The sequence below is a fragment of the Pleurodeles waltl genome, chromosome 6 (genome assembly GCF_031143425.1).
Source record: "Pleurodeles waltl isolate 20211129_DDA chromosome 6, aPleWal1.hap1.20221129, whole genome shotgun sequence".
Taxonomy (NCBI): domain Eukaryota; kingdom Metazoa; phylum Chordata; class Amphibia; order Caudata; family Salamandridae; genus Pleurodeles; species Pleurodeles waltl.
The window spans coordinates 812941032-812967363 of record NC_090445.1 but is presented as its reverse complement, the minus strand read 5'-3'; the positions used below and the strand labels follow the sequence as shown (position 1 = coordinate 812967363).

Sequence of the window (26332 nt, the reverse complement as noted above, 5' to 3'; positions counted from 1 at the left end):
TTGGGGATTGATTGTTCACCAATTAAGTGGCAAATGTGGTTGCGACCTGAAGCACAAAGCTGCTATTCTTTTCAGTCAACTTGGCCAGGAACAGCAACAAATATTTGGTAACTTACCTAAAGTTGCAGCGCCAGCAGGTGAAAGTGGAAATTGGAAAGAGTTTTCAGAAGCACTAACTTGTCTCCAACGCAAATTTTCTGAGTAATGTTATTTCCTATACCTCTAACACAGCTACCATGTTGTGTGTATACACAAGTATTTGGTCATCTTTGAAGTAGAAAAAGACACTCCAAGATGGCTGGTCACTGCCTCTGTCTTCACCAATGCTAGTGCAATTTTACAAGCATTGGCAACGCTAAGAGCGGTGAGCAGCTGGTGTCATACAAGGAAAAAAAGAACCAGGAAAAAAGACAGACACCAAGCTTCAGCAGAGTTTGATATTTGGGGAGAAGGAAAGAAAGGAGAACCAAGGATGACAGGGTTGGGAGAGACATAGGCAGGGTGATACAGGAAAAGAGAATGTATGGAGTGGGAGTGACAGTGTGTGGGGCAAGCTTGCATAAGAGAAATACAGAGTGAAGGACATGTACTCCCATCAAGTGCTCAATCAGAACTGCCCAGTGGCGTTACATAAGCCCCCACAGTCCCCGCAGTGCAGGGGGGCACTGAGTACCAGGGGCCCCCGCAGCAGTAGTGGTAGATGGTGGGCTGGGAAGGGGGCCCCCTCCATGTACTATGCAGAGGCCCCTTCAAATTTTTTTATACCACTGGAACTGCCACACAAAAAAGTCAGAAAAAATATCATTCTTTGATGTCTGCAATTGGATGATACACTCAATCTGTCAAAAATCTGGGCTACCTAAATTCTCTAAAACCAGGACGAACCAAAGAATAAGGAGGAAAGCCACTTAATTAGAGCACAGAATAAAAATAGACTAGAACACCATGTGACCCAGTGACATTAATGTTCATGACCCTTTCGGTACATAAAAAACATTTACTCTATAATGCAGATTTGGATGAACACACAAGGTTTCCCCTTTTTGAGGATTAGGAGACACACATAAACTTCGCACAGAACGTTCGTTTTTTAACCCACAAAAAAATTGCCAGGTACAACTTGGCAAGATTTGTAAGGTCAAAAAACTGAAGTATTCCTGATTTTATGACTTCAAATGGAAAAAAAAACATGCACTTTATTGTGTTATCACCGTTTCAGTCGGGACAAAACGTAATTATGCTGTAATTCTGAAACCAGACAATATCAGTAATCCACTTGTTGTGTTAATGCACCCTTGGCAGGGGCCACTTGCAATGAGCCACTTAATAATTAAAACACAAGTGCATATTCAGTGATTCAAAGTTTCATTTGCAAGAATACAATCCAACAAAATTAGGTTTTGCTGGAAAATTAATCCCTGCAAATTTCATCTTTTAACTGGAGAATTCTCTTGCAGAAAATATAAATACCTTTCCAAAAAATATTTCTCAGGAATTATCAACAGCAGGGAAAACCTTATGTTTTTGAGCACTTTCAATGCTCAAAAAGTGGGATGATTGTGTGATTTCCAAAAATCTTTGAAGAAGAAATGTTTATAGTGCACCTCCACTTTGATGTAGAATTTGTCGTCCTATTTGAAGTGTTTTCCACCTGATTAGGTATTTCAAATTATGTACTTTGTTTCATACAATTTTAACATAGTTTTTTTTCCACTACAGATCTACTGACTACGGCACCACATATGAAAAATTTAATGAAAAAGTAGGACTAAAGACAGTGCTGAGTTATCTATATGTCAGCCCAAGTAATAAAAAGAAGGTAAGCTCTTCATATGATAGATGTTTCACGGATCTATGATTTAAAAATTCCACCTAAAATGCATGTTATCAAAATAAATATTCTGTGGGATAACAGGATCTTAGGTTATGTGATTTTGCTACTTCTGCAGTTCCGTTTGTTTGAATTTAATCGGTAGTTCAGTTTCCGATACTGAGAATCCCCTGCACTGCAAATCAGTTCAATACTACAGACAGTTTTTTGTATTTGTCCCTTCCTGGACCAACCATCTATCAGGAAATAGAATGCAGATTCTAATATTTTTTTCCAGTTAGTTGAGCTCAAACTCTTGCTCAGCTTTCAGATTATGAAAGGTTTGACAGCGGTTGTTCCCATTTCTCTGATCTCCAAATGGCTGTCCAAATGCATTTTCTTTGGGACCGGTGTCTTTTGTACAGTTAAGTTTGTTCTCCAACTGTGTTCAGAGAGCTCAAAAGTTTTTGGTGTCAAAATGTATTTATTTGTGGCTATGCGCCAGTTGCCTAGCTCCACTTCCTTGCTGCAGTATGTTCTGGCTGAAACATCACCCTTGGTGAAGTAGTATGACGTTTCCAGGTGTCATGATACTACTTCACCAAAGGAGAAGGCCCTGCCTTCACCCAAATCACAATTAAATAATTTTTGTGTCTGACAGTAAGGCCCTCATTAAGACCTTGGCGGTATTTTGACCTGTTATGAGTGTGGCGGGTAGGCCACTGCCAACCCGCCACATCTCCACTCATACCAACATGGCGGTCCACAGAAGACCACCGGTGGTGTAATGAGCCGGCCTACCACCATGGTTTTCGTGGCGGTAGCACTGCCACGAAAACCATGGCGGTAGGACTGCCGGTGACAGGGAACTCCTTCCAAGTCATGGGTAGACGGCTCCCCCACCGCCTCAACAATCATCTGATCCACCCGCCACCCCCCTAAAGTCACAGCACCCCCTCCCTGCATACATGCACACACACCCACACTCATCACGCACACACCCATTCACCTCCACTTCCATTCACGCATTCACTCACACTCATCCGTACACACATTCACTCACACTCATCCTTACAAGCATTCACTCACACTCATCCTTACACGCATTCACTCACACATACTTACACGCATTCATTCACAATCACCCATACACGCATTCACTCACACATACTCACATGCATTCAAGCACACATTCACACAAACATGCTCAACGCATACACACTGACATGCAGACACGCACTCACTGTAACATTCATACAAGCATTCACTCTCATGCACACAACCACACCTACACCACAACACTCACAGATGCATTCACACACTCACACACACATGCATACACACATGCAGACATCACGCACTCACACACAACACCCCGCACCCCCCATCCTCCTCCAGTGTCGGATGCCCATCTTACCTTGGCTTGCGAGGAGTTCATCCGGCAGAGAACGGAAGGGTTGCTGCTACTGCCGGCAGCACCCCACCAGCAGGACACCGCCAGCCGTATTAATGGTCTTAATATAGCTGGCGGCATCCTTCTGGCGGGGTGGTGCAGGTGGTAGCCCCACCCAGGCGCCTCTGACTGCCAGCATGGCTACTGCCAGATATCCGCCAAAAGGGTGGTAGAAATCCGGCAGTATCCATAATATGGCCGGCAGGAGACCGCTAACCCTGGCGGTCTCCTGCTGCCCATGTCTTTGGCGGTCTTGCTTTGAGGCCGCCAAAGCCATAGTGAGGGCCTATACCAGGACAATTGATATTATTTTAGTCGAATGACAACATTAATTCTAACTCTGATAAAAAGACACTTTGGAATTATATGAAAGATGACTAACATACCAGTCAATCAATTATATTAATGCCATTGTTAGAACATCAGTAACTGTAATTTTGTTATAAGTATATTTAACATGGAATACGTAATATGCTATTGGTTTTTGTAATTTGGAGGTTTGTAATAAAATTGGTAAAACTGTATCATAATATACATTGACTTGATTTGACCAGGTCCTCTTTGAGAACTCTAGATGTTACAAAGCTTGCTTAGCTGAACAGTCAAGGCTTACTTCTGTGGAAGTAGATTTAAAGGCCAAATAAAGTATGCCATCATTTTTGTAGAGAATACAGTAGATGCCCAGTCAAAGATGTAAATGAGTACAGTATGTTTCTTTAGTTGTTATAGAAAATGTAGGCCTGTTACTAATAAACCACTTTAAAAGAGACCCAAAGCACTTCTGGGTTGAGATACGATAACAAATATTCTTCAACACTTACTTTGCCAGGTGCTATAGTTGTTTAACTTGGGATTTTGGCTATGAGCAACATTAGTCTTTTGTGATAGATTGCAGAGAATGATAAATGTTTAGATTATTCCTGGTCTTGTCAGTCTGTCAACACATCCTCATTTCTATGTTATAGTTAAAAAAATTGGAAATGCCAGACCAAGCTTGAATTTGCCCTAATGTCTCTACACGCACAAGGTTTAACCAACACTCCTGTCCCAAATTTAGCAAGGCAACTATCCAAAAGTGAATTGCATTTGCCACTCTCAGTGAATGGAAGGTTGTTCATTGAAAACTGATTTTGAACAGTATCTCTATTAATTGATTCTTCCACTACGTACGGTCCTCTAGTTTTCTGTACTTAAAATGGGGATTAAGCCACATATTCCACACAGCTCAAGTAATCGATTGTGGCTCAAACTGGAATCTTGTACGTTCAGGGTGTAAATGGGTACAAAGAAACTAAATTATACCTCATGGCTGACACCCAAGGATTTTTAATAACTTTCATGATTGGTATTTTGTAACTGTTTAGCTGTGGGTTAAAATTGTCAGTGTTCTGTGGCACCCTTGAACCTGGCACCTGATTTTGCGTGCTGTTGTTGATAGTTGCAGTGCAGCATCATTTGACTTTGAAGAGACTAATTCTTACAAGTAACTCGGAAATTAGGTGGCGTGCAGTGGGCAGGACTTAATTTTTCTCACTAAACCATTGTCGGGTAGGTTCTCATTATCATAACAAGGCTACTGGATTTGGGTGGCAGAATCACATAAATAGTGGAATACTAATTACAGTTCCACACTTTGTGATGCCTGTTGGCCTAATCCGGGTTTTCCAGCTCGCTAGCAGTGCCTCATCTCTACCCAAGAGCAGGGATGATTGTGGCAACTGGGCACATGACAAGAAAGACTCCTCAGGGAAATCGTGGTCGATCAGATCTAACCCCTTTCTCTGTTATATTAGTCTCTCACACAGGCAAAGACAAACAGAGGCAGACTATAGTTCAATAAGGATTTATTAAAGTAACTGCATCTTAGATAAAATGTAATGTATTGCAATAACTAAGATGATAAAACACACTAAAAGCAAAAAGGAGACGAGGAGTGTAAAACACAAAAAACAGTCCCACCATACTGTCACTAAGAGTGATATATATCCCTCCAACCTACGCTATGTTAGAGCACAGCATAATAAGCCTAATCCGCCCTTCAGGTTTCCCCCCTGCGAAGACATCATCCCCATACCTGAGCAAAGAAGCCTATTGTCTAAAGAGACACCGTCCCCATGTAGGTCAGGGATTCGGTAGTCTATGCAAGCACTTGTAGTGAAGGCAATCAGAAATCAGCATGCGGTCACAGTCATCTGGCTGGAACCTCCCTCTAACGTGTATGGGACAAAGGAGTGTTTTTATAATAAAACAGTTGACATTCTAAGAAAGGGTCCCCACGTAGGAATATGTGTGTTTCTGTGAATGTTGAAGACACAGCATACCACTTTTGCCGGCAATCCTATCTGACTGCAGGCTTGAGGAAAGCACAAAGTGAAATGAGTGTCCTGCTAAGAACATAATGCTTTCCTAGGTGAAAGAACAACTAGATAGAGAAAAATAAAACAACACCGCAAATGTGGCTGATGCTGAAACGTTAAAGAGATTCTGAATAAAATGTAACTGGCTAAAGTGCACAACGGCAGGCCTAGTTTGCTAAAATGATGTGTCTAAAATATGGCTAAAATAATAGCTATACAACACCCTCTCCTTGCTGGTTGAAAGGTGGTTTAAAGCCTAAAAAAAAAAGCCAAATGAAGTCTATTTATAAAAGCATGTAAACATAAATGTCAATAATGACAAGTTAAAAGACACTGGAGCATAGGAAAGGAAGGACAATTTAAAACTCCAATAGTGGCGCCATTAAAACCAAATTCAAATATCAGTATCATTTTTAAAATTGGCAATTATTTCTGGACATTTGAAGCGAGGAAATGTTCCACTTCAGCAGGTGGTAAAATATCCAAATCGTTGCCAAGGAAAATTGTAGAGCACTCGTGTTCAAAAGCCTGAGCTCCAGCTGAGGCATCAGCATTCCGTGTTGTGCCCAATGTTGAGTCGCATTGTCCACAAAGGGCAACTCAGAGAAGGCTTTTTGTAGCAAATCCACCCTCAACATGCATGTCTGGTAATAAGCCCTCATCGAGAAGATCAACAGATCAGCGTCCAATGAAAGTAAGCGCCGCATAGAAAAACAGACTTTCACTACACATTCAAAAAGGCACCAAAGGCATCCCAACATCGGCTGCACACAATCCAAGACCGGTCAGAATGACAGAGATGAGTCGCACTCCTGTTGCTCCAGGAGTGGTGCTCCGAAATACTGCATCATGCATTCATGACACAGTTGCGCTGGTGAAAGTGCTTTCAGTCCTCCTTGCTGTGAAGAGGCAACCATTGTGCAGAAAATGTTTCAACAGCAAGATGCATCTAATATAGCCAAAGTAATCAGAAATCCGCAGAAAATACTCAAACATATTGAGTATATGGCGGAAGGTATTAAGCCAAATATAGAGGAGAAGCTGTGAACAAAACCAGAACCAACAGCCTTAAAGAAAAGCGTGATTCCAGTACTACTGGACCGTTGAATATTCGTCCCACGAGTTCACCAAAGTGTCTCGGAAGGGTTGTGCTTAAAAGGGACTGAATCTCTGCTAATGACCATGCAACTTGAAGCGCATAGGTCTCACGCGCAGATGTAAGCACCACATGTTTTTGAAACAAAGAAGCCTTGAGTCTGCTCAACTTGACAAAATTCACATCTGAAGTAGCAATATGAGGTCAAATGTCTGCTACTCCTCGTTGTTGTGTAGGGGAAAAAGGACATTCCTGCAACATATGACAATTTGGGGGACTGAAACGACATAAGCTTTTTCGGCTTGCATTCCACAACTGCTCTCACTGTTAATGAGCACATAGCTGCCATTCAAGAGCATCTGGAGCGCAGGTCTTATCAGGGGGACTGGAACTCCCTTCAGATAGCAGGCTAAATTTGCTGCCGAGGCGCTGCATGCCCCGTGCAAGGACAGCTGCTTACAAACTCTTGAATGGCTAACAGAAGTCTTGCATTCACTACCGCTGAGAAAGACCTCTTTCATGCCACTAAAGCATTTGTATGAGAAGGGAAGCTCCCACAACTCGTGTATGTAACTATCTCCCAGCCTTTCATATCTGCCTACTGGAATGTATTTCAAGCAGGATGTGAATTGAAGTGTTGAAATAGGCATATGTATAACCATGTGTGTTAGCCATTCAGCAGATGGTATTTCAGCCACAGTAAAATGCAACTTTCCTAATTTCTCCATGTTAAGCAAGCCATGTTGCTTCCTTCTTAGCCATTATTTGTTGTTGTCACGTTACATTAAATGTTGAAAATGTCCTTTGTGCTAACATTATGCCAGGGACCGCAACCCTCTTTCAGTGTTCGTTATGTCCAACCAACTGCATAATGAATCTTAGCTGACTGTCCATGGTGTAAAGATGAAATATCACTCTGTACTATGTCTTTTGCAGAGGATGCAATATTATTTAAAGTGTATATCCGGTCGGACAAGGTGTTAATCCCATTACCTACAAAGGCTAATGCTTTCTGTACATTTTCCTGATCAATTTGCTTAACAGGGCAGCCACTTCTTGTTGGGAACGTTTTCAAATCTCATTATATACTGCGTATAAGAAATGCCTTCTGCATAGTCTTCTGGGGCTTGCCAGGAAGACCAGAAGAATCTGTTTCATTAGACAGGAGACTGAGGTGTTCTTTAGCAGCATCTAGTGAGGAACTTTTCAACCATTGCTGGCATAGTTTCCCTATGCTGTATGTTGTCACTATACCTCCATAATTTTCTTTGGATTGATACTCATCCTCATTTTCAAATATGGTATAATACTGCAAATCAGACATCATAGAATCAACTGTTTTCACATCCCAATCATCAGAAACTACTCCAGGTGTAATTACATAGTTCATGGAAAATTTGAATACATATGGAATTTCAATGACCTTCGTCAGGCCATATATATCAAATAATACTTTATCCCAAACAATCCTATTAGGAATAAGTGTAGCAGAAATGTTAACTAGGGACAAGTCTCTGCGGACTTTATGCAAAGAAAAATTTGGTTTTAAGACCTCATCTACCAGTTCAACTGTAGAGCATTCAGGAAGGTAATGACCATGTATAAGTAAGAAGAAAACGATGACAAACCCAATCAAAAGGACAAAAACCACAGTTAATAAGAGCCACAGATAATTCCATGGAAGAATGAAATAGATAACTTTAAGCCAAATTATTAGCTTACGTGCTCTTGACAGGTCTGTTGTAGTAGAGGCAGATGAGTCAGTGAAAGTGTCATTGATATTGGCAAAATATCCAGAAGCAGTTCATGTAAAAACTGGAGCCAAGTTTGGAAGAGGAGAACTTGCAGTAGTTTCCAACAGTGGCTCATAGTAGACTATGCCATCCCTTTTTATAGAGTTTGTAGGAAAGTCCTTTTTTGCCCTGGTCACTCCCAAACGTTTTGGACAGGTACTGGTGGTTACTGACTCTTGGCAGTGCCCGGGGTACTGCTTACCAGTCCCAGGGCCAGTGCTCTGTGTAAAGTGGATATGCAAATTAGGCTGATTATAATTGCCAAAGTTAACCTACCTATAAGTCCCTAGTATATGTTAGGGCATAGAGGTTTAGGGACCCCAGCATAGGTAGTGCCCCCATAGGTGCACAGCTGAGGTGCCCAGTGTCACTTTAAAGGCAGGCCTGCCTTGTTGGCTGCTTTTAAATTAAAGTTACATGTAAATTCAACTTAGGAATTAAAAGTAGTTCCAAAGTCTTAAACTACCTTATTTGTACATATAAGTCACCCCTAAGGTGTGCCCTATGTGCCCCTAGGGCTGGGTGCCATGTAACTATAAGCAGGGACCTTATACAAATAGTTTTATAAGCCTTGGTGAGGTAAAACAGCCACATTTGTTTTTCCCTCATTGTAGTGAATGGCCTCCATAGGCTAGAATGGGGAGACTTATTTTAATTTTAAATGTCCCCTTAAGTAACAGATACCAGAAGTTTGGTATCAAATTAATTGTTATAATAAATCCCACAACTTCTAGTTGTTGGATTTAATATACCTTGTTCAGGTAAATAGTTTTAAACTTTACCTGAAAAGTTGCCAACTTCATCCCTGCAGTGTTTTTGCTGCTGTGCTCTGATTGGCCAGCCTCTGGCAGCCTGGCCAGGCTGTTTGATGAGGTGTGAAGTGGCCTGGCTCCACACAAAGAGATATGCCTGTGGGAGGAGATCTCCTCTCAGCAGATGGTGAGGCAGGAAGGGGGAGGGCTGCCAAACTGGTCTTCAAAGGCAGAGAAGGACATTTGGAGCAACCCAGCAACACCCCCACATCCTGCAAACCCAGACAATTAGGTGCCCCTTGATTAGATTAGGAGAGGGCAGGAGAGGGGTGTGTTTAGGATTTTTAGCCACACCAGTGGGTGGGATCAGCCAGATGTAACCTCCAAAAATCACTTTCAGCCATGATGGATTTTTGAGGAATGTTGCTCCCTGGGATTGATTTTTGCCACACTTCCCAGGAAGTGGTCATCAGAGGGGGAAGGACCCTGCCCCTGACTGGAGAACCAGGACCCCCCTGTTTTTCACCCAGGAGCAAGGATAAAACTGACAGACCTGCACCCACACCTCAGATCCCCATCAGATTCCAACAAGGAAGAACTACAGGAGAAAAAGGACTGCCCTGCTGGACCCCTGGCCTGCACCTGGACCCTGCACTCTGAAGGTCTGCACCAGCTGCACACTTAGGCTTCACCACAAGAAGGACTTTGCCTGGCTTCAACTGGTTCACGGGGAGAATCCCTGTTTGCTAAAGGTGAAAACTTGCTAACCAGAGTCCCCTGCACCAATTCCTGAAGAAACCAACCAGCTGACCCCTGTCCAGTGGCCAAAAAGGAGTTTGCACCAGGTGCATTCTGGGAGTTGTAGTCCACACCCCCAAGGAGCATCTCAGAGCTTCTGGAACCTGAGGGTGAGCTGTGGACCCCAAAAGAACCTTAAAAGAACATCTGGAAGAAGATCCAGAAGTTTGGAGAACTTTTGGAAAAAAGCTTCATAGAGGAACCGACCTGCTGCAGCAATTCTAGCCGGCTTGCCTCAACCGCGACCCGGCCTGACTTGCAGGTTCGTACCGGTGAAGAAAATCTCCCAAAAAAGAGACTAAGTCCGAACGTGGGAAGTTGACAGGGACCTTCCAGCCAGCGTATCCGAGGAGGGCTCCAAGTACGTCAGATCAAGATCCAGGTTTGCCCCAGTCGAAGGATTTTCACCTCGAAAAAATGACTAAGTCCGAAGGTAAAAATCTCCACAGAGGGCTCCCGCAACGCGTATCCGAGGAAGAGTTCCAGGAGGTCGGATTGGACTGGCAGGTACGTCCCTCTGAAGAAAATCTTCAGAAAAAAGACTAACGGGGTCATTACGACCCTGGCGGTCGGTGGTAAAGCGGCGGTAAGACCGCAAACAGGCCGGCGGAAAAAAAATGGAATTATGACCGCGGCGGTTACCGCCGCTGTCATCCGCCACTTCACCATTCCGACCGCCATGGCCGTGAAGACCGCTGGGCTGGAGATTGCGGTCTCCAGCCCGGCGGTCATCACTAGACCGCTGATGGTATCAGGACCCTGCATACCGCCATGGATCTCGGGTGGTTGGGAACCGCCATGAGATCCATGGCGGTAGGCACTATCAGTGTCAGGGAATTCCTTCCCTGGCACTAATAGGGGTCTCCCCCATCCCCTCTACCCCCCACGAACCCTCCAACCACACCCCCCACCCCTCTGCCACCCCCCAATGGTGGCACATACCCCCTCCCCACCCTGACCATACACATATACACACCCCTACACGCACACACACCCAACATGCACATATACACACCCCTACACGCACACACCCCCAACATGCACATATACACACCCCTACACGCACACACCCCCAACATGCACATATACATACCCCTACACGCACACACACCCAACATGCACATATACACACCCCTAAACGCACACACCCCCAACATGCACATATACACACCCCTACACGCACACATACACCCGACAACACATACCCGCACACATACAAACAGACATGCACACCGTCCGACCCGCACACATTTCCCATACACACAGCACCCCCCCGCACGCATACACTCACTCACTCACCCCCTCTACACTCTCACACGCACACCCCCATGCACACACACAACACCCCCGCATCCCCTTCCCTAACAGACGATCAATTTACCTTGTCCGTTGATCCTCTGGGAGGGGACGGGATCCATGGGGGCAGCTCCGCCACCAGAACACCGTCACCAGAACACCGCCACACTGAATCATGGGACGTGATTCAGTGGGCGGTGTTCTGTTGACGTGGCGGTGGAGGTTGAGCAACCTCCACTTTCCCGCCATCCGCCAGTATGGCTGCTGGCGGCTTTCCGTACGAAAAAGGATGGCGGCCTGCCAGCGGTCATAATATGCGGTGCGGAAGACCGCCACCACATTGGCGGTCTTCAGCACGTCGGTACCTTGGCGGTCTTGCGAAAAGACCACCGAGGTCGTAATGAACCCCTAAGTCCTAAGGTAAACTTTTGACCAAGGCCTCCCGCGGGCTGTAGCCAAGCCGGGCTCCATCGCGGTCAACCTTAAACTTTGACTTTGCCCCGGTCGAGGTGCGAACAGATGACAAGATTGACGCTTTTTGTTTCTATGCGCTAGAAAGCAATAATTAATAAAAAATTCACATCTCCAGTTCCCCTTATCCGATTTTATTCATTTCTGTGTCATTTGAAAGATAAAAATATAATCTATTTTCATAAATTGATTTTGGATTTTTAAACTGTTTCCTGCATTTTATTTACTTACTGTTTTGTTATATTTGAATGCTTTACACTCTGGCGGTCATTCTGACCGCGGCGGGCGGCGGTCGCCGCCCGCCATGCAGTCACCGCCAAATGGCCGCTCCGCGGTCAGGAGACCGCGGATGCCATTCTGGCTTTCCCGCTGGGCTGGCGGGCGACCGCCAAAAGGGTGCCCGCCGGCCCAGCGGGAAAGGCCCTGCAACGAGGAAGCCGGCTCCGAATGGAGCCGGCGCAGTTGCAGGGGTGCGACGGGTGCAGTTGCACCCGTCGCGATTTTCACTGTCTGCAAAGCAGACAGGGAAAATCTTCATGGGGCCCTGTTAGGGGGCCTCTGCATTGCCCATGCCAGTGGCATGGGCAGTGCAGGGGCCCCCAGGGGCCCCACGACACCCGTTCCCGCCATCCTGTTCCTGGCGATAAAAACCACCAGATACAGGGTGGCGGGAAGGGGGTCGGAATCCCCATGGCGGCGCTGCAAGCAGCGCCGCCATGGAGGATTCCCTGGGCTAGGGGAAAACCGGTGGGAAACAGCCGGTTCCCCTTTTCTGACCGCGGCTTTACCGCCGCGGTCAGAATGGCCCTGGAAGCACCGCCAGCCTGTTGGCGGTGCTTCCGTGGTCCCCGGCGGTCGGAATGACCCCCTCTGTCTCCTAAGTTAAGCCTTGTCGCTCATTGCCAAGCTACCAAGGGTTGAGCTGGGTTTAGTTTAATGAGACCTAAATGGACCTAAGTGGAGGTTAGTGGCCTATTGCTAAGTGTAGGTACTTAGCTGCCCTTACCAATAACCCATTTTCCAGCAGAGTTTGAATAAAATCAATACATTTGATTGGTGTTGTTTATAGTAGTGGAAGTTAGTGGAACCAATGAAAGCTAATTTTCCACCCTCCCCAAGCTTGGGGATGTGTCAGCGTTGCTGCTCAAAACCTGTAGAGGAACCTCCTGGTCTGTAGTGAGAAGGATCCGGGTAGTACCCAGGAGTCTCCTAGGTCTGCTATGCAGAATCAGCCATATGGTGTAGTATGACATTGTCGATGGAGACAAAGCAGTTTTCTTTAGAACCAGGCAGCAGTGGTAAAATGACAATTCTGGTACTGTGTATTCCTAGGACTGGAAGCAGTGCACAATAAGAAGGACAAAACTCCTTTTTCATAGCAATCTTTTTACGCACTACATCCCCAACGTTTGGAATCCTGCTGATAGGTATTATCGGACCATCCCTTATTCCCAAGGAGGTGGCACTGGTAGATGCGTTGTCATCATGGTACTATTGCAAGTCCTGCAAGACTGCGACATGTTCATTTATGTCAAAAGGTGTATCTCCTGCCACCTCGTCAGGACCATCAAGGTCTGGAACATACATTTGTGTTCCAAACAGGCATTCATATGAAGTACACCCCCCCCAGGGATCTTCTTGGCAGATTGTTAAGTGTTCTCTAGACTCCATACAGGTGTGTAAGTCAACTACAACCCGTGACTAATACTCTGGCTGTTAAGGATTGCTTTAAATCTTGGTTTCTTCGCTCTAGTACACTATTTTGCTCAGGATGAAATGGAGACGAGTAAGGCATTTGGACCCCCAACGAAGCAATGGTGTCCCTAAAAGCCCTTGAGGCAAAAGCAGGGCTCTGGTCTGAGTAGAAAGCCGCAACAGCATATGTGCCGATAAAGACTTGCAAATCTTCAATATTAGTTCGAGCATCAGCCGAGCGTTGTGCCAAACCCATAAAAATCTGGAGCATGAGTAAACAGCGACTAAGATGTATTTGTTTGCACTATCAGGTGTCAGGGGACCACAATGGTCCAAGTACACACATTGTAATAGTTTGTTGGCAATTAGGAGGGGTGTCTGCGTTGGGCGTTTGACGGTGGACCCTTTTATTTGTTGGCAAATGCCACAATAAAGAACATACTGCTTGGTCTATTTGTAGAGACCTGGCCACCAGTAACATACTTGTAACAATGATATTTTAGCTGTCACACCAGCATTAGCTGAAGCAACTCCCTCATGCGCTGCTTTGATCAATTCTGGTCTTTGGTCTTGATTGAGAATCACACGATTACCAACCCCTGGTATTACTGCTAGGGCAGTATTGAGACATGATATGCGGTAGGAATATTTAGCAGGATATGCTTTTGGTAAGAGCGTGATGTCAGCCAAAGCTTTCACAGCTGCCAGTATTTCATCATCCAATTTCGTTCTAGAACTCGTTACTGCAGCAACAAGAGCCGTAGCTACTGCTGATTAGGCTGCTTCATCAGCCAAGGTGTTGCCTGCAACGTGTATTCCAACACGTTAGATGTCCTAGTGTTTGTACAACATGGACTTTGGGTAGTGTTTCCTTCAGATCTGCACCTTTCCCCCAGAGAAGTCTGTGTTTAATGGTATTTCCTTTTGAAACTCTGAACCCATTCTGGTGCCAATAATACAGATATTCATTGAAGGACTGGACACAGTAGTACGAATCACAGACAACCGGCATCAGCTGTTCAGGATCCATGTGTTCCAGTTCCATCACCAGAGTTTTGAGTACTGCTAATTATGCGGTGCAGTCCCCTAAAGTCTGTGTGTAAGTATGTTGTGGATCAAACTTGCCATCTTTCATGTATCCACTCACGGTTGTGCAAGCGGCAGAATATTGATGTTTAGTGCCTATTGCTGGTTGAGCTGAACCATCAGTATACAAAATTGTTTGATATTGTTCAATAGGCAATGTGTTTGCTGAAACTGGGTATTCAAGTTCAGTTTGCAAAAATTCTTGAGTTTGTAATTTTGAGTCAAAAATATAGTCAACATCAGTGGCAGTTAGAGACGTTGCCCATTGGATCCAACGTGGTTGTAATGCTTTAGCGTTGGGAATGCTAGCTTTGATAACAGCCTCAAGGGCTGGGATGGGGATACAACAATGATGCATTTCCCCTGGGCCAGAGGTCTCTCTTTAATGACAGCCATCTGAACAGCAGTGAGATTTTACTCAGTGGGAACAAAGCATTGTTCTGCTGTAGAGTAAAAATGCGATTTGTATGCAATCGGGAAGGTCTCACCCTCATTGCATGTTACATAGGTGAAGCCAATGGCACCAGCAATTACTCTGATGACCAGGTGTTTTTTGTACTCCCTTGTATGTAGGTGTTTTGCTTCACGCATGTCTTTTTGCAATGCTCTGAAAATGCATGTGTGTTTGACTGCCCAGGGGACACACTAGAGACTTCCAAGTAGGACTACATATCCCAGGAGGCGGCCATTTTCCTCAGGCAGCGGCACCCACTTGACCAGACCAACAAGCGCTATATAGTGCATGGGGGTACACCGCAGCACGGGACGCGCTAGAGACTTCCAAGTGGGACTACTTATCCCAGACTGTTTTGTGGCCCCAGGAGTCACGTGTGCGGGCCGTGCCCAGCAAACCCTGGGACAAGGGCGGGCCCGTCCACACTCAACAGAGCCCGAAGGAGGCCGGGCTGGGCCTCCCCCTGATATTTATTTTTTAAGCAGACTTTGTAAGTGCTTTTGCATTTTTATAGACTCTGGGTACAGCCATATTGTCTTATTCTATCCCTAAGGGATCACCCTCTGGTGTAAGTAACTACGATGGGCAAAAGGAAAGCGAATGAGGGCGGACTGGGATGGCACACAGTAAAAAACACAAACAGCAGAAGCATGCAGCAAGTAACTGTGTAATGGATAGGATAGACGACCTCCTAGTTGACTGTGAGGATATGTTGACCTCCTCTCAGAGCACACCCCCTAAATTTATTCAGAGTGAAGGTTCCCCAGCAAGACCAAGGGAGGGCTGCAGGAAAATCCCAGAGATGTTAAAAAAAAATGTGAGGCCTCAGTTTTAACTCCTACAGGGCAGGGAAAAGCGAGTAAGGCTAATACTCATTCACCATTGTCACCAATGAGTACGCCTACACCTTCCGGAAGTGAGGCCCTTCATTGCACCAACAGTTTCAGTCCCTTAATTGATATATCACATGACGATCCTGACCTAAGTGTTTTAATGGGTAGGACAGCAGACACAGGAGCAACAGACACAAGCCCAGATCTGCTTAATGCTCAGTACGTGCCATGTATAAAAGACTTACATGATGAGGTATCTGAGCTCAAATCCATGGTTAAATTCTTAATTATAATGGTCAAACAGCTAACATTCGTAGACGTGACACCCAGTAGGGATCACAACAGTAGCACCACGCTGAATCTCATAGGGTCCTCAACACTTCAGACCAAATTACCCTTGAACACCGGTAACAAGACTTGAAATTTCGCTCCTCCCCCTGTTGCTGTAAACCTGGTGCCCGGCACTGGTCACCCTACATAGGCCAGTGGGATCATGAATTCTAGCCAGGCTCTGACTTACAAATACCTAAACAGGGGTGACAAACCAAGTCTTCATCATCAATTGCCTAGATTAATGAAAGCTAAAGTTCCAAATTACATTGGACAGCCTGCTCCCAATCGGGCTAATACTAACAGCACTGTCCTAATGGTTAATGTCCCCAAACTACACCTACCATCCCACAGGGAAGGGGGTGATTCTGTGAGAAACAAGGCGATCCACTGGATTCGTCATATGAGGGGCTGTTACTCCATAATACGTGAGTACATAATTGATGCAGTTAGAAGGCCAGATACGGTTACCTGTCTTGACACTATTGAGCTGACACTTGGGGATAGGAACTTGGTTGATAATTTGGTGGCCTTAGATGGAAGGATAAGTGCCCCAGGGTACTCACACATTCAGTTTAAGTATCCCAGTCCCCTCTGCGTGACAGGACCAGGTTCACCAACCTCTTAGCAGGCACTTCTAATCTAGATAAGAATGACTGACTCAGTGCACAACCCGACATCCCTGCTAACCTACTACCCCTTCCACGCAACATAACTACTCCTGGTTCGACTGCTTCTCCTAATGCTAACTCTAAAACATCCTCCCCCTCATCCTGGACATACCCAATCCACCAATTCAGGACCACTTGGTTAATTCTGAATGTTCCACTCCTGAGGGGAATACAAGGATATAATTCTGGAACGTGGCAGGTCTACTGTCTAAGGCTGTTATAGCAGACTGGGTGATTTTGTTAATAACTTCACCGTAGTCTGTGTACAAGAAACATGGGCAGTAAACCCAATCCACCTCAATGGTTTAAGAACCTATCATACCCCAGCGGAACCATCCAACCCTGGTAGAGCAAAGGGGGAGATCTGTACTTACGTTTCAAACACCCTGACAGCAGCTAGTATAACTGTGCTGGCTCTGCAACCCTACTGTCGCGTAGGCTCTCATTATTCTAAATGAGACTACTGGATTTCTAGGCAGCAGGATCGATAACGGTGTGGGGGACTGAGTCTGACCCACGTGTAAAGAACTCTGTCACCCTAAATCCGGTTTTTGCACCGGCTAACTAGCAGTGCCTCATTTCTCCCATGAGGAAGGAATGATTTGGCAGCCGAGCGCATGACATCTTTGGAACTTCTCAGGGAAGTCGTGGTCACTCAGATCCAAACCAACTCTCTTATTTCCAATATGATCTCATATACAAATGACAAAGACAGTATAAGTTTTATATAATATTTTAATAAAACAACTGTATTTTAGATATTAAGGCGTGAGCCGCAATAACCAGAACGATACAACACAGTAGGATTGAAATAGTCACCAGGAGAGTAAAACATAAGAACAAAGCTATCATATTGTCTAACAGTTTCTACTCTCCCTCTGCTTGTTCTATTTAGCATGTTAAGCTTCTAGCTTGCCTGTCAGAATCACTGTGGAGACATCAGCCCTCATACCTGAGCAAAGACCTGTGATCTTGGTTCAGCATCTGCAACGAGGCAGTCAGCGTCTAGTTGTGGTTCCCTGGTCGGAATCTCCCTCTTGCATGTATTGGGACAAGGAAGTGATTTTATAACTAACATGTCATCGTGATCACAAAATGTCCCTACGCAGGAATGCCAAGTCTAAACTCCTACAACGTCTATCGGCAATGTACCAGACAGTATCCTTGACTGAAGCACAGAGTAAATATGTTATGGAGAACTCCAGTGCTGAAGTAGGCAAAATAGTGTGATATGAATAAAAAAACAACACCGTAGAACTGGCTATTTGAAAAATAACAGTACGAAGCCTAATAAAAAGCATGTAGAGCAAAGTGCACGGAGGCTCTAAGCTGTCAGCAAATGAATAAAATATATTCAGGGCAAAGTGCACAAAGGCCTAAAGCCTGAAGCTAAAGCGCAATGAATACATAAAAACTAACCACACTACACTACCATCACATCATTGTTGTTGAAATATCAGCAAAACTGGTGCTGGCCTTAATTAACTTCTATAATAACATCCTGAAAGCTGAGTTAAAAACTATCTTGACTCTACTAAAAAGGGATATTGAAGCTCTCAGGAATAAAAAGTTCCAGGATTTGGTATTTCTATGGGGGGGGGGGGAGATTTCAGTACCGAAGTTTGCACTAGGGCTTCAGAAAAGGCATGCGGTTTAAGCGAAAGGGGGAACGCTGGGCACTCACACTTTACACATTCTACCTGTGGGGAACAACTGAATGATCTTATATTCAATATTGATCTTGCATTCTTTAATGAGAGTTGCTGCCCGCCAATCCCATTCACACCTACGTTCAATGGGCATTGGAAAAACGTAGTGATAGATTACATGTTGGTCACAAACAGACATGCCGCAAGAGTTTGAAATTTCATTAACCACACAACTGCATGCAGTGACCATTTCCCCCTGAGCATAGACCTGGATATTGCATCAAGAGATTTTTTTAACCCAAGCGCCACTTCCTAAGTATTGTACGGTGGGAGCTATGGACATTACCAGGCTCAATGGGTACACCTTGTGCTGGTCAAAGATTGATCCCTAAGAGTTTCTAAAAAAATCTGTGGTTGTATACAGGCTTTTGAAAGTTGTCTAGACCTGGGATATCATTGAGAGTTTCCAAAAGATTGCTGGGTATGTTAAGGAGGGACTAATAATTACAGGTAGGGACAGCAGCAACAACAGGACGAGAGGGTGGTTTGATGAGCATTGTACCAAGGCCCATAGAACGCTGAAACTAGCACCACAAAAATGGCCACGCTGTGCAAACGAAGTCAGGGCAGCTAGGGAAACACTACAAGTGTGTTTTAACACAGAGGAAAACAGCTTTAAAAGATGATATGTGGGAGAAACTGCATGAAGAAAGCATGAGTAAAGACCATGCAAAGTTTTGGCGGGCAATTAATCCACCCTCCAGCCTGATACCGGTCCATGCCTTGAAATAGCCATTAGTGAGGGAGATTGGATTAATCACTTTTCTAATATTTATTCCAATCCTCTAACAGGTCAGGGCTGACAGTAGATGATGTGTCTGATAGTGATCTCCCCCCCCGTTACCTTCTTCTATCAAGCTGGCATTCACCTTGGATAAGATCATGGCTCCCTTGAATGCTAGCAAAGCTGGCAAAGCGCCGGACCCGGGCTTCATCCCTGTAGATCTGTTTAAAGCCAACATGACCCTCTGGGGGCCACTGCTTACTCAAGTCTTGAATGCGTGTTGTCAATTTGGTTTATTGAAATCCTGGAGGGAATCAATTATAGTCCCAATCTTCAAAAAGGTAGATAGACTTAGTCCAACCTGCTACCGTCCTATCTGTCTCCTAGATTCGATGCTAAAAGTGGCAGGCTGCGTTATCTTGAACAGACTACAGGAATGGGCCCAGGACAAGAATGTTTTTTCAGACTTAACGTATGGGTTCCGGGAGGGAGTAGGCACTGTGGAACAGAGTCTAAACCTAAGCATGCTGATAGCGAAATACACCACTATCAAACAAGAGAGATTGTACCTAGTTTTTGTTGATTTAGCTGCTTCCTTTGACTGTGTAATTCATAGCAAACATATCATGGATGCAGGGCCAGAGTGCGATACGGACTCAAAGGCGAATGTACCCAGCTATTTGAAATAGAGAAGGGTGTAAGGCAGGGTTGTGTTCTGGCACCCTTTCTCTTCTCCCTATACATTAATAGTCTGGGTAACATATTATCTGCCAATTGTAACAAACTGCCCCAAATAAGTACCCGTCCCATCCTTTTATATGCTGATGATGTGGTCCTGATGGCCCGAACCCACTTGCACTGCAACAATTACTAACATGTTTTGTGTCCTATGTGGAGGAACTGGGGCTATTATTTAACAAAAGCAAGACATTTGCTGTGAGGTGCAGGAAAGTGTTACTGAAAACTCCCAGTCCCATGATAAAAGACACCAGAATAGATTACGTTATGTCCTTTTCCTACTTGGGGATCATGTTTGACGCAAAAGGGACATGGCTACTGGCAATAAGAACCAGAGGGCTACACTTCCAGAAAACTGTTGCAGCCTTACGCAATTTTGTTTGCAAGTTTGGTAAGAAAACCCCTAGGGAGATACTAACAGAGTATAAGGCCAAATGTATGTCAACAGCCATGTACAGGGCAGGCCTTTGGGGGCATGTAAACAATGTCTCCCTACAGTTAATATAGAACGCCTTCCTGAAGTATCTTCTTTCTCTCCCACAGTGTAGTCTATCACACGTATGCCACTCGGAATTAGGGGTCCTGCTAATTTTAAACCTAGTTAAAACCCAACTGATCTTGCTATGACACAAGATATGGACGTCTGAGTATACAAAGCTGAACCAAGAGATTATACGGGATTGCCTTAGGTCCTCTAATGTTGGGAAAGTAAAATGGTTTGGCTACGTAAAGCGTTTTATGAGTGATCTAGGACACCCAGACTACTACTATAACCAGAAACACTACCAGCTGTCACAAGAAAAAACCTAAAGACTGCTTGTCAGATTAAGGGTAACTAACTCTAACCGCTGAACTGCTAAAGACAAGTGTTCTTAAAATCCAGCTGATCTTAACCTCACCTGGGATGCAACTATATCTAAATGAGGTGAGCAACGAATAGCACAGGTTTGTTTGGACCAGGTTTAGGCTAAATCTTTTCCATCACTTGGTGAGTTTTCCAACCATAAACAACTGGTCGAGGCTTATGGCCAAATGCCTGTGTGACATGGCTACTGAGCAAAGTTCTTTCCATACAATTCTATTCTGTTCATTGTATAACTCTCCAAGAAAGATACTATTGCTGGCATTACTGAGATCCATGAACTTGAGACAATGTCTCAACACAGCTTATGTGTTCCTACTGTCTTTGCCAACTATATACATCTATATCATTATGTCTGTATTCCTATGGGCTATTCTCAGACACAGAAAAATAATACATTTTGCTAGCGACTGAGAAGAAAATTCCATAACTATTGCCATATGCAACCTGCTGGGTGATCTTAATCATTTTTACTGTTTTATTCCTTGCTTTTTTTATTATATTATTCTGAACAGTTAATGTATATATATACATATACATTTTATTTTCCTTTTTAATGTTCTTTGCTCAGTTTTTATTTACAAAACCCTGTATTTTACAGTGTTATTTTGCATCAACAACATCCACTCTACCTGAGTCTTAATGCTTTACTTATATGTTTGGTTTGTGGTTAATGTATTGATCAGGGTTTCTGTATGTATGCTTTTATAAAAAAATTCTGTTGAATAAAGCTTATTTGACTTGACTGTCCAGTATCTGCTGGTAAAGTCATGACGTATCAAGTCATATAATGGCTTAATGCGTTGTGCACAGTCTAGAATATAGGTTCTGCCAAAAATGTAAAAAACCTAATAAAGACTTGAGCTTTTTTATTGTATTTTGAGGTTTTGTGCATTGTTCTAAAAATTAGGACACAAGGCTCTTGCCTTCATCTGACAATTCGGATCCCAAGAACAGGACACTAAAGTAGGATATTTTTGTTTTTTTAAAGTTAAATTTGTAGCTAAATTTGGCAGATCCCACAACAATGCGGGCTACCCATCTTATATGTTGCATGAGGTCATCGTCTGTAAGGTAGATATCATCCACGTATGACAACGCCTCAGGGACATTGCCGAACAAAATAGATGTAACATGAGCTGAAAACAGTAATGGACTGTCCTTGTACCCTTGTGGGACTCAACAGAATTTTTTCTGAGAGCCTAAGGCGCTGAAACTTGTTAAGTACCTACTTTCAGGTGCCATATTTTGTCAGAAAAACCCATTGGATATATCGAAGGTTGTTTTTTACTTTTTGCACACTATATTGTTCATAAGTCTGTGCTGTGTGCATTTTGTATAGCAAATGTGAGAGTATGACTGATCAAATGTCTGTAGTCTAAAACTATTTTATATGAATGGGCAGGTTTAGCGAAAGGGAACATTGGATTGTTCATTAGTGAGACAAAGGGTTCAATTTCACCCTGGTACTCTAATTGTTTGCGGATTTCCCTCACATGTGCTTTAGCTTCATGCTTTATTGGATATTGGTGTTGAGGTTGAAATTTAACAGGTATTACATAATAGGGGGAATCCATATCCAACCATACGTGGTTGCAGTATAACGCAGGTGCCTGCACCACTGCCCAATCAATGGCATGTATTTCTTCAAGCTTTCTGCGAACAAGGGGCGAGAAAGATTTTTCAATAATCTCTTCTCCATAAGGGAGATCACGGACAAATTCTGGTGGCCAGTAAAATATCATAAATGGTGATGACGCGGTCCCAAAAGATAGCATTGATTGTGTGTTCTATGTCTCTCTAATTGCATAGTTATTTTATACACTATGCTGGGCTTGGAGACACACATGTCCACAGTCTTAACTTGTAAGAAGTCATCAGAGGTGCTTTCACCTCCAGGTGCTCTTGAAGATCCCGGCAAACTATTGTGACCTCTGCCGCATTAACTAGCAGCTTTCACCTCCAGGTGTTCTTGAAAATTCTGGCGAACTATTGTGACCTCTGCTGCACTGTGTAGCAGTGCCCACTTCCTGATGTTCAGTAAAGCCCTCTTCCTGAGTGGCATGCAGTATTGGAACTGCTGCCACCTTTTTCTTTTTGAACTGGGGTTTTTGTTGGGGATGTTTCTGTTCTTTCTTACTGAAACTTCAGACAAGCGTTGTGAGTTGTTTCTCAGTTTCACTTAAACTGTTCACTGCTCTGACCACTCACCTCTCTCACTCCTTTTGTTCCAGTAAGTCCTGAAAGGAACGAGATTGGCATATATCAGTATATTGATATCTTTCAGACATTTTTATATTATCTCTATTTCTAAGATTATTTATTTTTTGAGGGGTCTCCGAATGTGGAGATTCTCCCCTTTCTTTTTTATGTGTTTGTTGTTTAGCGCTTTCAGGAACCTTCAGGTGCTTACTTAGTAGAATCTTTATCAGATCTCCCTTGTAATTGTGGTTTAATTGGGCTGGCCCCAGACTATCTCGACCAATACCAATAGCGTAGGTCTCAGCGATGATCTTTGGCATCTCACTTTCTTTATCCTGTACAGGAATGTCCCGGAGCCGTCTAAGTCTAGTACAGCTGCTTCCCCTTTAAGGTTACTTAATATTATTCAAGACACAGTGGCAAAGTTGCCCATTAATTGCATCCCCAAGTGAAGGGCCAGGGCAGCCCCGTATTCATCTTGAATTTGTTTTAAAACCTCCGGAAGATTGGCAAATGTTGGAGTGCCGTGTGCGGTAGTATAAAGTGTGGCAAATACCGTGCCACACGTGTTGCAGTTATCTACTGTGGGAACTCCCCCAAATGGCAAGCACATAGTGATGATTCTATGTTTGTCCTGAGGATCAGTATGATGAAAGACTGCTTCCAGTGCATTTAATTTTTGGGCTAACCAAAACGGAATTTCCTCCTGCTTGGTGGGTGCTTTACCCATGATTGAATGTACAGTCACAGGGTAAATCCCTGGTGTAACTGCATGTGGTTGTGCTGGGGCGGCACGTGCTGGATTAGTATTTAATGTTTGCATTACAAACTGTACTAACGGTCTTTATATTCCAGTGAGCTAAGGTTGTTGCATCAGGGTGCGATGGATGTGTTGCCGATAAGGGCCAGGTCGGAACATCATTGCTCAGAGGACCTAACCTAACATGTAATATTGTATGTGGTAGGGCACCATCAAGCCAATTATTATGGTCTTGATAAGATAGTTACTTCTAAATATGCATAAGCTCTGTATTGTGCTGGTATGTTTTCAGGTGTGTAGTGATGAAATGTATTCCCATCAACTGCTGGAAAAGTGACCCAAGAATGAAATATTTCTGTGCTGTAGGTCGGATGAGCCTCAACAACAAATGTGATTTGATCCCCCTGGGCTGTTAGGCCATTTGCCAATAAGTGTGCAGTAAGGGGTGGTCACATATTTACTGCAATTGCTACCCAGTGTTTGCTCATAGATAAGAATACCAAGTGGGGATTTATCCTTTTAAAGTTCAACCTTGAACAACCTACAGCGTTACATGGGTACTACCTACTTAGCTGAGGAGGAAATCCTCAATACACAGATGTCTCTGTATATAGTATCGAGGGGTCTTTAGCCTTTAGTGAGACAGAGATACTTAGGAAGATCCGAAAACTAGTGCCTGACCAAACGTTGGCAGCACCAGGGCATGTAGGTTCTCATTACCCTAATGAGGCTACTGGATTTGGGTGGTAGAATCACATAGATAGTGGGGTACTAAGTACAATTCCACACCATGTGACACCTGTCGTCCTAATCCGGGTTTTCTGAATAACTAGAAGTGCCTCATCTCTGCCCAAGAGCAGGGATGATTATGGCAACCTGGCGTACAACAAGAAAGACTCTTCAGGGGACTCATGGTCGGTCAGATCTGACCCCTTTCTATCAGTTACATTAGTCTCACCCAGGCAAAGACAAACAGAGGCAGAATATAGTTCAATAAGGATTTCTTGAAGTAACTGCATCTTAGATAAAATGGCATGTATTGTAATAACTAGGATGATAAAACACACTAAAAGAAAAATGTGGCAAAGAGTGTGAAACAAAAAAACAGTCCCACCATATTGTCACTAAGAGTAATATATTTCCTTCCTACCTACATTATGTTACAGCACAGCATAATAAGCCTAATCTGCCTTTCAGGTTTCCCCCCTGGAAAGTCATCATTTCCCATACCTGAGCAAAGAAGCCTGTTGTCCAAAGAGACACCGGCCCTATGTAGGCAAGGGATTCGGTAGTCTAAGCAAGCAGCTGTAGCAAAGGCAATTAGCAATCAGCATGCAGTCGTGGCCATCAGGCTGGAATCTCCCTCTAACATGTAAGGAGTGTGTTTTATAATAAAACAGTTGACATTCTAAGAAAGGGTCCCCACATAGGAATATGTGTGTTTCTGTGAAAGTTGAAGACACAGCATACCACTATTGCCGGCAATCCTATCTGACTTCAGCCTTGAGGAAAGCACAAAGTGAAATGAATGTCCTGCTAAGAACTCAATGCTTTCCTAGGTGAAAGAACAACTAGTTAGAGAAAAATAAAACAATAACGCAAATTTGGCTGATGCTGAAAAGTTAAAGCGATGCTGAATAAAATGTAACTGGCTAAATTGCACAATGGCAGGCCTATTTCACTAAAATGATGTGTCTAAAATATGTCTAAAATAGCTGGACAACATCATTATCATGTGACACAGGGGTCTTATTGTCAAATGTTTTTTTATTTTTTTATTTTTTACTCCTTCGTGCTTGAGGCTCAGAATTTAATGTCATCTTCAAGATGACTCTTTAGTTTGTTCTGCATCCAAATGCCGTCAATGTCACAGGTGATTAGACCAGCCCAAATGTTTGTTTATAACAGAGCACTTAAAAACACTTTGAGTAGTTCTGAGGGTTCTACTTTGGCCTGTTGACTATTATGCATATAAACTTGTACTCTATACATGTGGCATAGACAATTGAGCAATAACCACTTTGAATTGTTCTAATTAAATATTGATGTATTCATTTGTTGGGACTGGCTATTGCCTCGCTGTTTTTAAAACTTTGCATTAAGTGGCGGTTGGAAACGACCCTATCTGCATGGTCATCCTCAACTGTTTTGCCTTCCTCCTTTTTTTCTGACCTTGTGTTTGTTGACTTTAGGACTCTGTGCACTATACTTCTGCTAATCAATGCTAAAGTGATTGCGCTCTTCCCCATAAACAAACATGGTAATATTGACCTATATCCCCAATTGTCAAATTGTATTCACTTATAAGTCCCTAGTAATGCACACTGCATGTTCCCAGGGCCTGTAAATGAAATGCTATTTGTGGACCTGTGGCACCAATTGTGTCATCCACTTAAGTAGCCCTTTAACCACATCTCAGGCCTGCCATTGCAGAGCCTGTGT

At 43.8% G+C, this 26332-nt stretch overlaps 1 protein-coding gene across 1 annotated transcript in view; it reads left to right on the top strand.

Moving 5' to 3' along the window:
- Window positions 1–26332, top strand: part of SORCS3 (sortilin related VPS10 domain containing receptor 3) — a 2578554-nt gene that overhangs the window by 939596 nt on the left and 1612626 nt on the right. Inside the window, exon 3 of the mRNA XM_069239432.1 lies at window positions 1720–1819. Coding sequence (XP_069095533.1) covers window positions 1720–1819 — 100 coding nt within the window. The remainder of the gene's footprint in view (window positions 1–1719; window positions 1820–26332) is intronic.